At 47.9% G+C, this 13754-nt stretch overlaps 1 protein-coding gene across 1 annotated transcript in view; it reads right to left on the bottom strand.

The window, feature by feature from the left end:
- The window catches only part of LOC144125936 (neogenin-like), a 19267-nt gene extending 5523 nt beyond the window's left edge, over nucleotides 1-13744 (bottom strand). The window contains exons 1-5 of the mRNA XM_077659764.1: nucleotides 13436-13744; nucleotides 5321-5720; nucleotides 4376-4678; nucleotides 2166-2462; nucleotides 1148-1489 (exon numbers count right to left, since the gene is read on the bottom strand). Of these exons, the coding sequence (XP_077515890.1) occupies nucleotides 1148-1489; nucleotides 2166-2462; nucleotides 4376-4678; nucleotides 5321-5720; nucleotides 13436-13531 (1438 nt within the window). The 5' untranslated portion in view covers nucleotides 13532-13744. The remainder of the gene's footprint in view (nucleotides 1-1147; nucleotides 1490-2165; nucleotides 2463-4375; nucleotides 4679-5320; nucleotides 5721-13435) is intronic.
- Between the last annotated feature and the right edge of the window lie 10 nt (nucleotides 13745-13754).

Below are 13754 nucleotides of genomic sequence, written 5' to 3'. Positions count from 1 at the left end.
AATGGAATAAAGTATACTATACGTTTTGACGTGAGTTACGGCATTTAGTAGCGCATTCGGGAATCCGAGTATTTTTGTTTTAAAAATATCAATTCTTTCTAACATATTGCCCCGTGTAGCGAAAAACCGCAAAATTTCAGCAAAGTTTCGAGAAATAAAGTACGTCCATTAGGCGGGTAAATAACGTAGTTAGTCCGATGTCAATGGCTGGGGCCAGTAAGCTCAAGGGTTTGTCCGTGCTTTCTGGTTTCGGGGCTCTATCAGAGTAACGGAAACTGGAAGTATGATGCCTGGCACGTGGACTGGAAGGTGTAACGTTGACGAGTTGCTACGCATTCATACTACACCCGCCGCGGCAGTTAAGAAGGTGCAGATTGGCAGTAAGTACACCAAGGAGCGAGCTAGTTCAGATTATCCCGCGGGTTGGCCCAATCGACGCGGAGTATTGGGGACTGAAGAACGAGAAGAGGTCGACAATCTAGAGGGATTCGCCGATAAGGCGGTTGCAGAATTTAATTTGCATTCGCATCGATTAGTTGATTTTGCACGTGCATGGATAGCGGTTGCACTTAGGCGTTGGAGACCCTAGAGAACCCTACCATAGTGGACCCAGTATATGCGGAGCGGCTATATTGCTACAGCGGACAGAGGCTCAAGTACCCTCCGCCACACAGCTCATTAACACAACAAGAAGCAGTGAACTGGCGGAGACTGCAAACAGGAACATCCTTCAACCTATACATTCTACACAAAATGTACTTTGCACAATTCAGGGACACATGCCCGTGGTGCGGGGCAACCCCCACGCTATACAACATAACATGGGAGTGCAAACGCATTCCACAAACTCAAAACCCCGAGTGCGGAGCAATGGGAGGGTCTGCTCACCAGCAGCGAGCTCACAGCCCAAAGGGCACTTGTACAGCACGCATGCGAAGCAGCAAGACTCAGCGGAGCCCCGGAATAGGGGCCCGACCTTGCGAAGAGGCCAGACGTCAACGATGAAGACGACGGGACACCGCTTATCTCATTGAGATTTCAATAAATGTTTTTTTCTCTCTCTCTCTCTCTCTCTCTCTCTCTCTCTCTCTCTCTCTAGGCGTCCCATGAGTGAACGACTTAAACGGGGCGCGGCAAGCGCGCGTACCTTCCGGAAGCGTCTCCACGACGATGGTCTCGGGGCTGCTCTCGAACCTGTTGTGGCGGTCGGCCTGGAGGTTGAAGGCGCTCACGGCCACCACGTACGTTGATTCCGGGCTGAGCGGACTGACGTTGGCGCGCGTCTCCTTGGCTGGCTTCAGTGTGTGACACTCGGAGTGGTTGGTGGCGGCCGCCAGCGAGGCGATGTCGCTCGATGCCCGGCTGTGGTTGCACCAGTGGACCACGTAACCGTCAAGCGGGCCGTTGGCCTTTTGCGGCGCGCTCCAGCTCACAACCACCGAGTTCTTGGAGCGGCTAACCACGCGCAGGTTCTGAATCTTTGAAGGGGCTGCGCACACCAGAAAGGACGGTACACTAAATTCAGGACAGCCGGTCACAACCTGCCAGCATCAAAAACATTGAAGCCGGGTTTGTGTAGCAGCCACGAGGATACTGAAGTATGGTCGCGTCTTGACCTGTATAACGAGGCGCTGCGATCTTAATGCAGTGCTCCGAAATAAACCATATCATCACTGGTCGCACGTATCCAATGACTCGAGCGGCAGTCTCTTACTTGCTCAAATATAGGACTGCCAAGAAACGTGAACTTATGCGCAAAGAGACCGAAATTCTTCAACGATTTTCTCGATCATCGACGCGTGAAAGAAGGCTAGTTTATCCACGGTGGGAGAGTTGGCCGGTAGCGCTTTAGAGTCAGCATGAAAAAAAAGAAGGGGGGGGGGGGATCCAGCCCAGCTGGCTTTACGGGGATACGAAGCAACAGAGACACCATGCACGGCAATCTGGCTCTACTGCCACTTCCGCTTCGTAATTTCTGTCTTTTCGGCAAATGCTTTGCGGTATCAAACAGCTCATGGCGATTAGTGTCGAACTAGTTACGTAAGACTCTTTCCTCACGCTACCAGGACGTTTGTCTCACAGGACAGAGCGCGCACACTTAGAAAGCGCCATTTCAGCGCCTAAGCACTCACGATGCCAGCAAGTCTGGCCCAGTCCGAACTTACATCCGATGTCAGTCTTGACCTCGATGCGGGTCGGACTGCTGGCCACCGCCGTGCCGTTGGGCAGTTTGTTGAATGCCTTGACGTACACCTCGAACTCCGTGTTTGGCGTCAAGTGGGTCACTGTCACCGACGTGTTGAGCGTCTCCATCGAGCTGCGCTTCTGGTGCTCCCATGCGGGACCGTAGAAGACCGCGTAGCCAGACAAGGGACCACGAGGCTGCCGCGGCGCGGACCACTGCAGCGTCATCGCAGTACTCGACGCGCTCACCAGGTGGAAGTTTTCCGGGGCCGAGGGCTCTGGAAAAGCGGTGTGCAGAACATGGGCGAACCAGTTTATGACTTGGTGAGGAACTAGACTGTAGATGGCAGGACGAGACAAGTTCCTAACATTCTGCTTGTTTTTCGGGAGGGCGCCGCAGGAGAGGTACGCGAACTTGCTCGCATGTATGTTCATGTCACACGTCCCTACGCACGTTCGTGATACTCCCGAAAAAGTGCATTTTTCTTATAACATTTTTTTTACTTATCATTTAGCATCTCCTTTTACAGGTGCGAATTTGCGACTTTATCTTTTGTCTATGAGGTCTATATGGCTTCACGCCAGTCAACAGCACTTAATGCAAATAAGACAAATTTAACCATGCTGTTATCTATTTAAAGTCGTTTTTGAATCACACAGTTAAATACGTTTCCGAGCTTATGCTGCATTTTCACGAGAACCTTCAATGAACCCTTATACTCAGCCGTAAAACTGCGTGGTTTATTGGCTTCATTACTAAGTGAGTTTCGACCATTTTTTTCTCATACGCCCAAAACGACCCTGTTATTTTATATCATTCATGCGCACTTCATTTGCTTCTTGCTATAATTTGGGAGTACGATGGCAGGCGGGTACAAAGGGTTACGTCTGCATTCAATGCAAGTAATGTTCCCCTTTCTGCAAAATAAAGGTACCGGTTTTACAGTAAGGCTGTTAGTTGCTAACGTGTGGAATGAGCGGTGCCGTTGGCGCGACACGTCAAGTGATCACGTGACAAAGACGCCACAATCACGTGACCGGTGACGTCAACGGAGCGAGGAGTTCCGCACAGGTTTTGGTGGAGTCTCTTCAGTTCATCGCAAATAGCTACAGCCCAGATCGCAGAAGCACGAACAACTGCTCTTGTCATGCGCATTAAGGAGAAAACATAATCGCAGAGGAATTTTTTTGTTCAAAAATCTTTAACTGCACCTAGCGTTAACAACATACTGTGTTGCATAACCCCGAAGAGAAAAGCAGCCGCTCGAACGCAGCTATTCGCTGGGGAGAAAAAAAAAACGTTGAAAAGTATTTCTTCAAAGATACGAGCCCCGCCGCGGTGGCTCAGTGGTTAGGGCGCTCGACTACTGATCCGGAGTTCCCGGGTTCGAACCCGACCGCGGCGGCTGCGTTTTTATGGAGGAAAAACGCTAAGGCGCCCGTGTGCTGTGCGATGTCAGTGCACGTTAAAGATCCCCAGGTGGTCGAAATTATTCCGGAGCCCTCCACTACGGCACCTCCCTCTTCCTTTCTTCTTTCACTCCCTCCTTTACCATTCCCTTACGGCGCGGTTCAGGTGTCCAACGATATATGAGACAGATACTGCGCCATTTCCTTTCCCCAAAAAACCAATTATTATTATTATTATTATTATTATTATTATTATTATTATTATTATTATTATTATTATTATTATTATTATTATTATTATACGAGTTTTAACATCGAGATGCAGTGACACTACTTCGTACAACCGTCACTGAAGATAGCTATCTGAAAGCGCGTTTCAGTGTCCACTCAAGTGTCCATCATGAAGCAGCGAATTCCACTTGCACGAGAAGATGCAGAGGACAGATCGGCCTGAGGAACGTATCTCCGGCCTGCTACTACACTATAGCAAGGTGAAAAGTTGGTCTGGTTGGTGCATGATCTTGTGGCGGGAACAGCACAGCACGAGACAAGGAAGGGAGAGGGGAGAGGCGGGACACGACGCTCCCTTCTCCGTTCTTTTTGTCTCGTGCTGCGCTGTTACCGTCCCAAGATCATGCTACTACACACTGGAAAGGGGAAAGAGGGGAGATGAGAGAGAGTACATAAGAGGAAGCGAAGACTGAAGGTGATGACGTCATAGCAGCGCAGAAACTGAGAACGTTCTGCGCCTTCTTCAGACGTGCCGTTAGAAAACGCTCACCTTCAGGCAGGGTTCTGAAGACGGTGGCGTTAAGGACCATGACCGGGCTGGACGCGATGGCGCTCACTTCGGCCTTGTACAACGTGTATGGTTCCAGCGAAGTGAAGGTGCACCAGCTCGCGTTCGGTGTGAAGGTGCCGACGGGAATGTGCTGTCCAGCGCGGTGCAAGGGCACCTTCCAGAGCGTCACGCTGAACTGGTCCACGGTGGGATTGGTCGTCGTCCACGTCACGTTGGCCGACCTCTGGGAGGCGTCGGCATTGACGAACACCCTGAACTGCGGCTCGCTTTTCGCTGCGGTCTCTGCACGTCGTATATAATATGGTGTCCACGATTAGGCGTCCCAAAAATGTTTTCAAAAGTGATTAACTATAGACTGCAAGCCAGCCGAGTTTCTGCATCTTTCAGTCAGTCTAAAACTTTAACACAATACAAAAGCTGCATCTACAGTACTCAAATGCATTATGTCTTAGGCTAGTTCAAGTGAATTATCTGTTTGGTTAGTTAACCAAGAAAGAAATTCACTGACGAGTCTTATGACATCGCGGAAAAACAGCAAAGATTAGTGTTGAGGAGGATAGCGGTTAACTTGGTGCTTTTGCTGAATTTTGCTCAGTTCCCTTATCAAAAAGGTCTATAGACTGTCCATAGAGTTCTTAAAGACTCTATTGCCTTCCTACAGATATTTCCTTTCGCCTGCTCATAGTCTATGGAATGTCTAAACAGAAAAGTCCACTGTAAGTGTATGGCCGTAAGTCTATATATTGTTCTATGCACTGTCTGTAGGATTTGTATTGCCTACCGACTAGTCTACAGGATTTGTCTATAGCAAGTGTGCAGACTTTATAGACAGAAATTTATAGACGGCCTATAGACTGGCTAAAGAAAGTTTTACATGGGTTGTCGCTGTCTTTTAAGCTATATACCAAGCCAGTGTCCACACACCTGTCGTGGCTGCGTGGCAGGTAACCTCGCTGCTGTTATCCCCCGAGCAGAGGTAGCGCACACACACGGTGTAGTTGGTGTCGGCTGTGAGGCGCCCAATGCGGATGCCCGTGGCGCCGTCGCTGACGCCGCGGCAGAACGGCGACGACCGCACGAGGTTCCCCCTCGAACAGGCGATCTCCTTCATGCGGGTTGCCACCAGGGCGTTGATGGCGCACGCGCACGTCCACTGGCCCTCGCGCGGCGGCTCCTCCAGGGTGACCTTCACGGCTTCCGACGACTCGCTGGCCACGGAGAAGGCCGGCCTGTGGCCAGTGCACCAGGCCGTGCCGTTGTCAGACTCGGTGGCGTTTGAGATATCGTCAGTGGGACCCTTGGCGACTGCATCCGTGACGTTGGCCTGCGGCAACGATGATGTTCGAAAACAATATTCATCATCATCAGCCTGACTACGCCCACTGCAAGGCAAATGCCTCTCCCATATCTCTCCAATTAGCCCTGTCCTGTGCCAGCTGCAGCCATCATATTCCGGCAAACTTCTTAATCTCGTCCGCCCACCCGACTGTCTGTCCCCCATGCAACGCTAGCCTTCTCTTGGAATCCATTCCGTTACTCTTAAGCACCATCGGTTATATTGCCTTCGCATTACATGCCCTGCCCACGCCAATTTCTTTATATTGATTTCGACTAGGAAGTCATTAACTCGCACTTGTTCCTTGACCCATTCTAACCTCTTCCTGTCTATCATATTCCTTTCCACAGCCCGCTGCGTGGTCCTCAATTTATGTTGAACCCTTTTCATTATCCTCCAAGTTTTTGCCGCGTAGGTGAGTATCGGTAAGATACAGTGTTATATAAAATAAATGAAAATAAAAAAACTCTCGGAGACTCCGCCTTCCTAGCCCCGGGGCGAAGAAGGGCTGCACCGCGGCATCTGCACCTTTCATGATGAAGCGGCTCTTCGCTCCGCCCAGCGCTAGCAAATTTCCCCCGACCTTAGAGAAGACCTGGAAGAGACTCTCCATTTCCTGGTCCCGTCCTCAGCTAAATTATACAGTGGGCCACCGTATACAGAGGAGAGGGAAAGGCGCGAAGATGCGGAAATTCAAAGTTTGAATGTATATAACTCAGCTTCCGCAAAATGTATTACAAAAAAAATTTGCTGCAGGATATTTGTGAAGCGGCGTCCGTTAACATCCTAAGCACACGGCAACTTTATTGAGAGCCCCTTTCAGAGGCCCTTTAATATATTTTTTTTATTTAGCCGGGAACCTACAGCACCCTTGTGGGCATTATTGAAAAAAAAAAGGGGGTAGAGACGGAGAGGAAAAAAACCAAGATTATAGAGCACAGATTACATCTCAGAGTCTGCTTTGCATCGACTACAAGAAGATCAAAAGCATACAGTTGTTTACCAACTATATTTACACCCTTCAGTCATAAGATAGCACACTAACCGGGACAAAACACAACAAAATTTAAAGCAAAGAGCACTGAAATCATGTGGAAGCAAAATTTCTCAATTTTGGTTGAAAGTTGAAGGAGGCCCAGAGACAATTTTCTCTGGCAACCTGTTCACTCATGTATCGTCCTTGGTAAACAAAAAAATGTTTGCAATGCAAGTGTATTCGAGGAAATTAGAGAGATTAGCTTAGCGGAAGCGTACTAGCAGAGATGTATACCGGTTTACCGGATGCTTTCCGCGCACGCGCAGTGGCAGGGGCGGGGCCACTACGCGTGTGTAGGAGGGGTCCGGTAAACCGGATCCCTCATTATACACAAATTTTCACTGCTGAAATTCTCGCTATTGGTTTGGCCCTTCAAAACGTTCCCAGCAATATTTATCAAGTCATCATTCTCACGGACTGCCGCTCAGTCTTGGCTGCACTAGAAAGCTCGCAAACTACTCTCCTGTACCGATCCCTACTGTACTTTGTGCCTCGTCATGTCCTAGAGGTACGTTTTCAGTGGATCCCAGGACACTGTGGCATTTCTTCAAACTCTATGGCCGATTTCTTAGCGAAATCTGCCACCAATGGCCCTGTTGCCCAGGGCGTTCCAAACCTCACACTTCTGACCACGTCCCGTTATGAACGTTTCCAAATTCACCATTACCTGAGCCATGAGCCCATCCTTGGTACAGCGGATTTCGAACATTTGAAATTCCCATGGAATATACGTTACTGCGCATCAAGACAATGTGAGGTTTCTATGACGCTGCTGCGTTGTAGGATTCCTCGCCCTAATCTATATTTATGCCGCTCGGGGTTCACGCCGTCGAATCTGTGTGCGTCATGCGGGGACGTTGAATCAATAGATCATTTCATCCTCTACTGCCGGCGGTTTGCACGGCAGAGAATTCAGTTTTTGGTAAATCCTTTCGCTCAATTAGGTCTGCCGTTTACTCTTCCCGTCCTCCTCTCATTCGGTGCAACCGTCAAAGGGCTTGCCATTTGGAGGTGTGTCAGATACTCCACAAGTATATCATTGCAAGCGGGAGATTTTTGTGTTAACCTCTCGATACCTTTTCTTCTCTCTCAAAATCATTTGCTTTCTTATCAATCCCCAAAGTTTAGTAATACTACTCGCACCGCTTTGTTTCCTTGATTTACAATTCAATTTCCTCATGCTCAATCAAATTAAGGATTTCCTTTTCATTCACAATCTTCTTAATTGATAAGCCGTTGAGATTCACTTGGATTAGACCTTCCATGTTTGGATCTGCACCAAACCCTGGCCAATTCCCCACCGTGGGTATGTGCCATCATCTTTCAGGCAACAACAACAAACCGGTACACGTCTCCGCTAAGCTAAATAATGGTCGTGGTAAGCACGCATAACAACATCCATTAACAACATATATTCTATAATTGAGGACATTATAAAACAGCTATAAGCGCTGGCATTTTATCTTACTTCGCGAAGGGACAACCTAATTTTTTTTGTAAATATCGCGAGGTTTCTTGCTGAAGTCATAATCACCCGCCGCTAATCGTGCAGCACGTTCCTGTATGCATTCCAAGTTTTAATGCTGGACTTACAGTTGAAGGATCCCACGCACTGCAAGCGTACTCAAGTATGGGGCGCACATTTGACATTAGCCGGTGCCTGCTCGAAATTAGTCTAAGCAAGCTCATCCCGCGACTAGTTTTAAACCCCAGGCGACGGGAATTATCATTTCAGGACAAGCTTTCTGAGAAAACAGCTCCCAAATATTCATACTGCGTTGCAGTCGATAAGCAGGTAACGCCGATGACGTAATTTGAAAGTGTAGCCTGTTGCTTGGTCGTATATACCATTAGATTACAGTTGGACAAATTAAGATGTCAGTGCATGTTAAAGATCCCCAGGTGGTCGAAATTATTCCGGAGCCCTCCACTACGGCACCTCTTCTTCCTCTTCTTTCACTCCCTCCTTTATCCCTTCCCTTACGGCGCGGTTCAGGTGTCCAAAGATATATGAGACAGATACTGCGCCATTTCCTTTCCCCAAAAAACCAATTAAAAAAAAATTAAGAGTCATCTTCCACAAGTGACACCACAACAAATAAGAGTTCAGGTCATTCTGCGATAATTGACAGTTCGCTGCACAAATGATCTCGCGGTAGCATCAGTCATCAGAGTTCATTTTCGCTCGCCCGGTGGCATGGTAGCGAGCGGAACCATACTGCATTCGCATCTTCTTGCAGTACAGCTTGTTTTGAGTGAATTGTACAGCAAAATTCTAACATAACTTGAAGACAAGTCATTGCTTGCACTGTCGAAAAATCCGCTGGGAAAAGGGGCAAAACGCTTTCAGTGGAAGCAAACACTGTTCCGAACCGGTCACCCTCTCCGTTTCGGACAATATCGCCAAGTAGATGTGTCAATTCAGAGCTTGCGCTGTCAGTCCGGTTCAATTCGGGCAAAGCCTACGGCTCTGATGTCGTCGCGGGCAGTAATCTTTCGATGCTGTGGTATATTCTCAGTGGTAGATAACCATCTCAGTGCCGAAAGACGCAAAAATTTTGAATTCTTATATTTTCTCTCCACGCATCACCCCCCCCCCCCCCCCTCCCGGGCTGTGTTTCTGCTTGATCGTTATTGATTAGTCCATAATTATGTGTTACAAACATGTTTTTTTTTCTGTTTTAAAACTAGTTTATTTCATGACGTATAATACCCAAAAGCCACTCTCTAATTTAGTAGATAAATAACCAGATATTTCGAAATTTTGTGCGAAAAGCTCGTTTCCTCTCATATTGTTCACGGCGGTACGTACCTGGTCCCTGGCGTGATGCAGCATCGGCGTGACGAGGAGATAAAAGCCTTGCTAATTTTCCTTAAGGACACGGGTCTGACCCAAGCCCTTCGAAAATGCTGTGTTTGTGAGTGCGCGAGTGTTTTCAGTGCACGAGTTTCGTCTCACCTTCTTTGCGTGCCAGGCTAACTAGCAGGTAAACATACCCTGTAATCATTGGTGTGTCCCTTGTTCTTTTCAGAAACTAGTGGCTGCAGCAAAGCAGCTACTTTCCGAAGGATTATCCCCTGCAGCCATTTCAGTCCTTTAATTCTGACTTAGAAGACAGACCTAAGCCAGCGAAGAGCTGAAGCTGCCCCAGACAAAAATAATGTTCTGTGGCAGCGCAAAAGTTCATGCGATTTTCAGAGGCAGGGATATTGTACCACCGCTGAAAATGACTAGATTTTTAAAAAGGACATGTACTATTGAGGACAAAAGTTTGCGGGACGTGAGTTCTAGGAAAAACGTTTATTGTAGCTTCACCTCGCTATCCAGTCGCCCGATATTGTACGAAGGCATTAAAGGCCTAAACGCTCCTTCCTTTCTTCACAATATCAGGCGACCGGGTATACCGGAGTGGAGCTAATAATAATAATAATTGGTTTTGGGGAAAGGAAATGGCGCAGTATCTGTCTCATATATCGTTGGACACCTGAACCACGCCGTAAGGGAAAGGATAAAGGAGGAAGTGAAAGAAGAAAGGAAGAGGTGCCGTAGTGGAGGGCTCCGGAATAATTTCTACCACCTGGGGATCTTTAACGTGCACTGACATCGCACAGCACACGGGCGCCTTAGCGTTTTTCCTCCATAAAAACGCAGCCGCCGCGGTCGGGTTCGAACCCGGGAACTCCGGATCAGTAGTCGAGCGCCCTAACCACTGAGCCACCGCGGCGGGTGAAGTGGAGCTGCAATAAACGTTTTTCCTGGAACTCGCGTCCCGGAAACTTTTGTCCCCAGTAGTACGTTGCACAGCAAGGACTCATATACCCAAAAGCGGTGAGCGCGGTGCTACAGATATCTGCAGTGCGGCCGATACACTGTACACCGTGCGGCCCATTAGGGACTCCGCCAAGCAGTCGCCTCAGCAGTCGTTGTACAGCCCCATAAGCTTTTGTGTGAAGTAGCCATCTGCAACTTTAGGGATTTACAGCTATCCTTGTTCCGAAAGGTCACTTTTCGCATCGGTTTTTCGCATCGTTAGGTTCTCAAGGGTCCCGATAACAGTGCGCGCATATGGACACTTCAAGGGTATTGATGGAAAGCCCACAAGGATCCGCGAGGAAGCATAAATGGCACGTTTTCCAAGCGATTAGTTGCTTGAGAGGAAGAACAAATATTCTGGGGCTCCGAAACTGATAAGACAGTGGCGGAATACACCGGAAGATGTGCGTGCAATGACTGCTACACCGGGTGTTTTACCTAAAATGATTTTTTTTCTTTTTACGAGCTTTGTGAGTTATAAAAGCGCGTTTTTCGGCATAGCATTTTCAGCGGTGTAGCTCATCAGAATACAGTAAAAATTTGCTTACCATAGTAGGATACAACTTAAAAAAACACAGCAGTTAACACTAGGCTACGGTCCGCACGGAGTCACAACAGTAAACGAAATCAGCCTTTTAATGTTTGACTTTATTAAACAAGCCAGGTATGGAATTTTTTTTCTTGTGATCAGCTTCTTGTTTAGGTGACGTGAAAAGTTTTAATAGCGGTCTACATTTTTGTCGTGGGGGAATTCTGTGAGGCGCGGACATGAAAGTTGGCGGAGCTTCACTGCAAACTTAAGTTTTATCAGCTAATATTGACTAGTTTTAACTATTACACTCTAAACACGAATTAGCGTATATAGGAGTAAAACGGAAGTAAGTTCATCTAGCACACTCCCTTATAGGAGCGCGGTATGTTGCCCAAGTCCCGAGGTAGATTTCGCTTACTAAATTTATGCTTACTTTTGACAACACAGGCATATTCCCAACGCAAAGCACAGAACTTCGCATGTTTTAAAGAGCGAATTTGTTTCCACTGCCAACAGAGTATTCCATATTATAGTGATGGAAATCTACCCCAGGAGATAGGGCACAATACCCTGCCCCTGAAACGTAGTGTGCTAGAGGAGAATTTACTTTTTTTTTATTCCAGCGTAGGCTAATTAATGTTTAGAGTGTACTGAGCAATCAAGGGAAGCTCTATGCGCTGCACCGCTGACAATGCTATGCCGGAAAAAAAGCGCTCTTCTAACCCAAAAAGCCTATTTTTTGAAAACTGCAGAACATGTTAAGTCAAACAATCTGTGCAGTATAATTTCGCTCCCTTGGGTATGCACCATTCAGACTCGCTTTTTTTTTTTTTACCCTATGCGACGCGTCCACGGGTGCAGACCGTCGCGTTCCCTTCGTCTAGATTTCAAATGGCCTCGGCCTCAATAAGCATATATAACTTTCTATTTAGACACGTGGCGTCTTCTAACAAGTCTGTCTGGTGCCCCGCGGTTCGCAGAGCCCCACTGGTGTCCGTTCAAGTTTAGCTTAGATTTCGGTGCTTGAAATCAGCGTAACAAAAATGACAAAACTTTTCATACCAGAAAAAGTGTCAAGCCTAAGCGGTAAGCGAAGCGCGCAAGGGCAGCTTTAACTTTTGCACTTCCCTTTTTGGCCTGGCAGAGACGCTGAGAGGGTAGGTAGGCCCTGTGCCAGATGTCGAAGCTGACAATGAAGATAAGCTGAACAAAGAGAATCGAGAAGCACTGTCGACAGCGGAGCCGTAAAATGCAGGCAAAGCGCATCGGCGAATACGGCTTGCCTGCAGCAAACACACGAGGTTCTATTGGCGCCTGATGTTCGGCACAGATTCAGAAAATGCGTACAAAAACGCTGCTCATTTGACTTTCCAGGAGCTCACCCTAGAGTTAATTCTCATGCAGTCGGAGCTTCAATGACAGTTCCTCTTTCACGAAATTTCCGCTTATATCAAACCTTAATTCTGCCATCGATCTTTGTCTTCTATAATGACGAAGAGAGCAGCAGAGATGTTCCACTTCTCCTGAATATACATGATATCGGCATTTGAGAGACTCAAATTAGTATCCGACTTCGTCAATCCGTCGCTCTTCATTGTCATTCGCGAAACTTTGTGACAACGCATTGTCTGTCTTCTTTTATTGTTGTTTCGTTTAAAGCAAAAGAATCCCCCACGTGCCTTGACTCGTGCTGTTGAATCCTAAGTGGGAATAAGAACGCGACACAGCCCCCTTATCGCGACGAAACAGCTTATCGCCGCAATGGATATGACATATGATCATGCACATGCTGACGCTTTCCGATGCGTATCTATTAGGGACGATCGTGCGCTTGCCTCATGGCAGTGATGATTATGCTTTTTCTTGGCAGGCCAAATGCGGCACCATGACCATTACCATCACTGAAGTGCAGTACATGCGGTACAAGCCGGAAGTGTACCTAAAAAACTGTTATCCCTAATCAGTGCCGAGATTGATGTCCGAATGGAAACCAAGCAGGCGAGCGCAATATGCGAGGGCTGCTTCATTTTAACGTGCTCATATTGGTATCAAGCGCTTAGTTTGCACGCTAGCACACCTACGTTCATCATAAGCAAGCAGGAATTGTTGCGCGTCAACGAAGGAAACAAAAAAAAAAAGAACGTGCTGCCGCCATGTTCACCTGGAGCAGTGCGATGTTCTGGCAAGGATTGGAGAAGTCGTTTTGTTGCCGTTAAAAGCGACATGACAGGAAGTTTCGTCCTTAGATGCCATGCACAACTCGGGGTTAATACCGAGATTACGGTGTTCAACCGCGCGCAAACGTGCTCTACTCCACTCACCTGTGCGTTTGGCGAGTCGGACGTAGCGCAGGCGGCAATCGCAAAGCACACGGCAACCCAAAGGAGGCCTTTCGTCCGCGTCACATCGGTAGTCATCTTGTTTCCGAGAGGACGCCTAATTACTATATACAACGAGCAGCCGTTCAAGGCCAGCGGAACACGTTAAGAAACTTCTGCAGCTACAGCGGCTCTAGCTTCTACGACGCTACACAGTTAGTCATCCGCCCATCGGCCAGTGCTGAGGTCTGGTCCCGGATACGTTATCTTTTGAGCCGCTTATCGTGGCGTCCCGAGTTGTGTCTGAAGCAAGCAGCGTGTT

This window comes from Amblyomma americanum, chromosome 3 (genome assembly GCF_052857255.1).
Source record: "Amblyomma americanum isolate KBUSLIRL-KWMA chromosome 3, ASM5285725v1, whole genome shotgun sequence".
Classification (NCBI taxonomy): domain Eukaryota; kingdom Metazoa; phylum Arthropoda; class Arachnida; order Ixodida; family Ixodidae; genus Amblyomma; species Amblyomma americanum.
The sequence above is the reverse complement of the archived record's forward strand: the minus strand, read 5'-3'. Positions and strand labels throughout refer to the sequence as shown.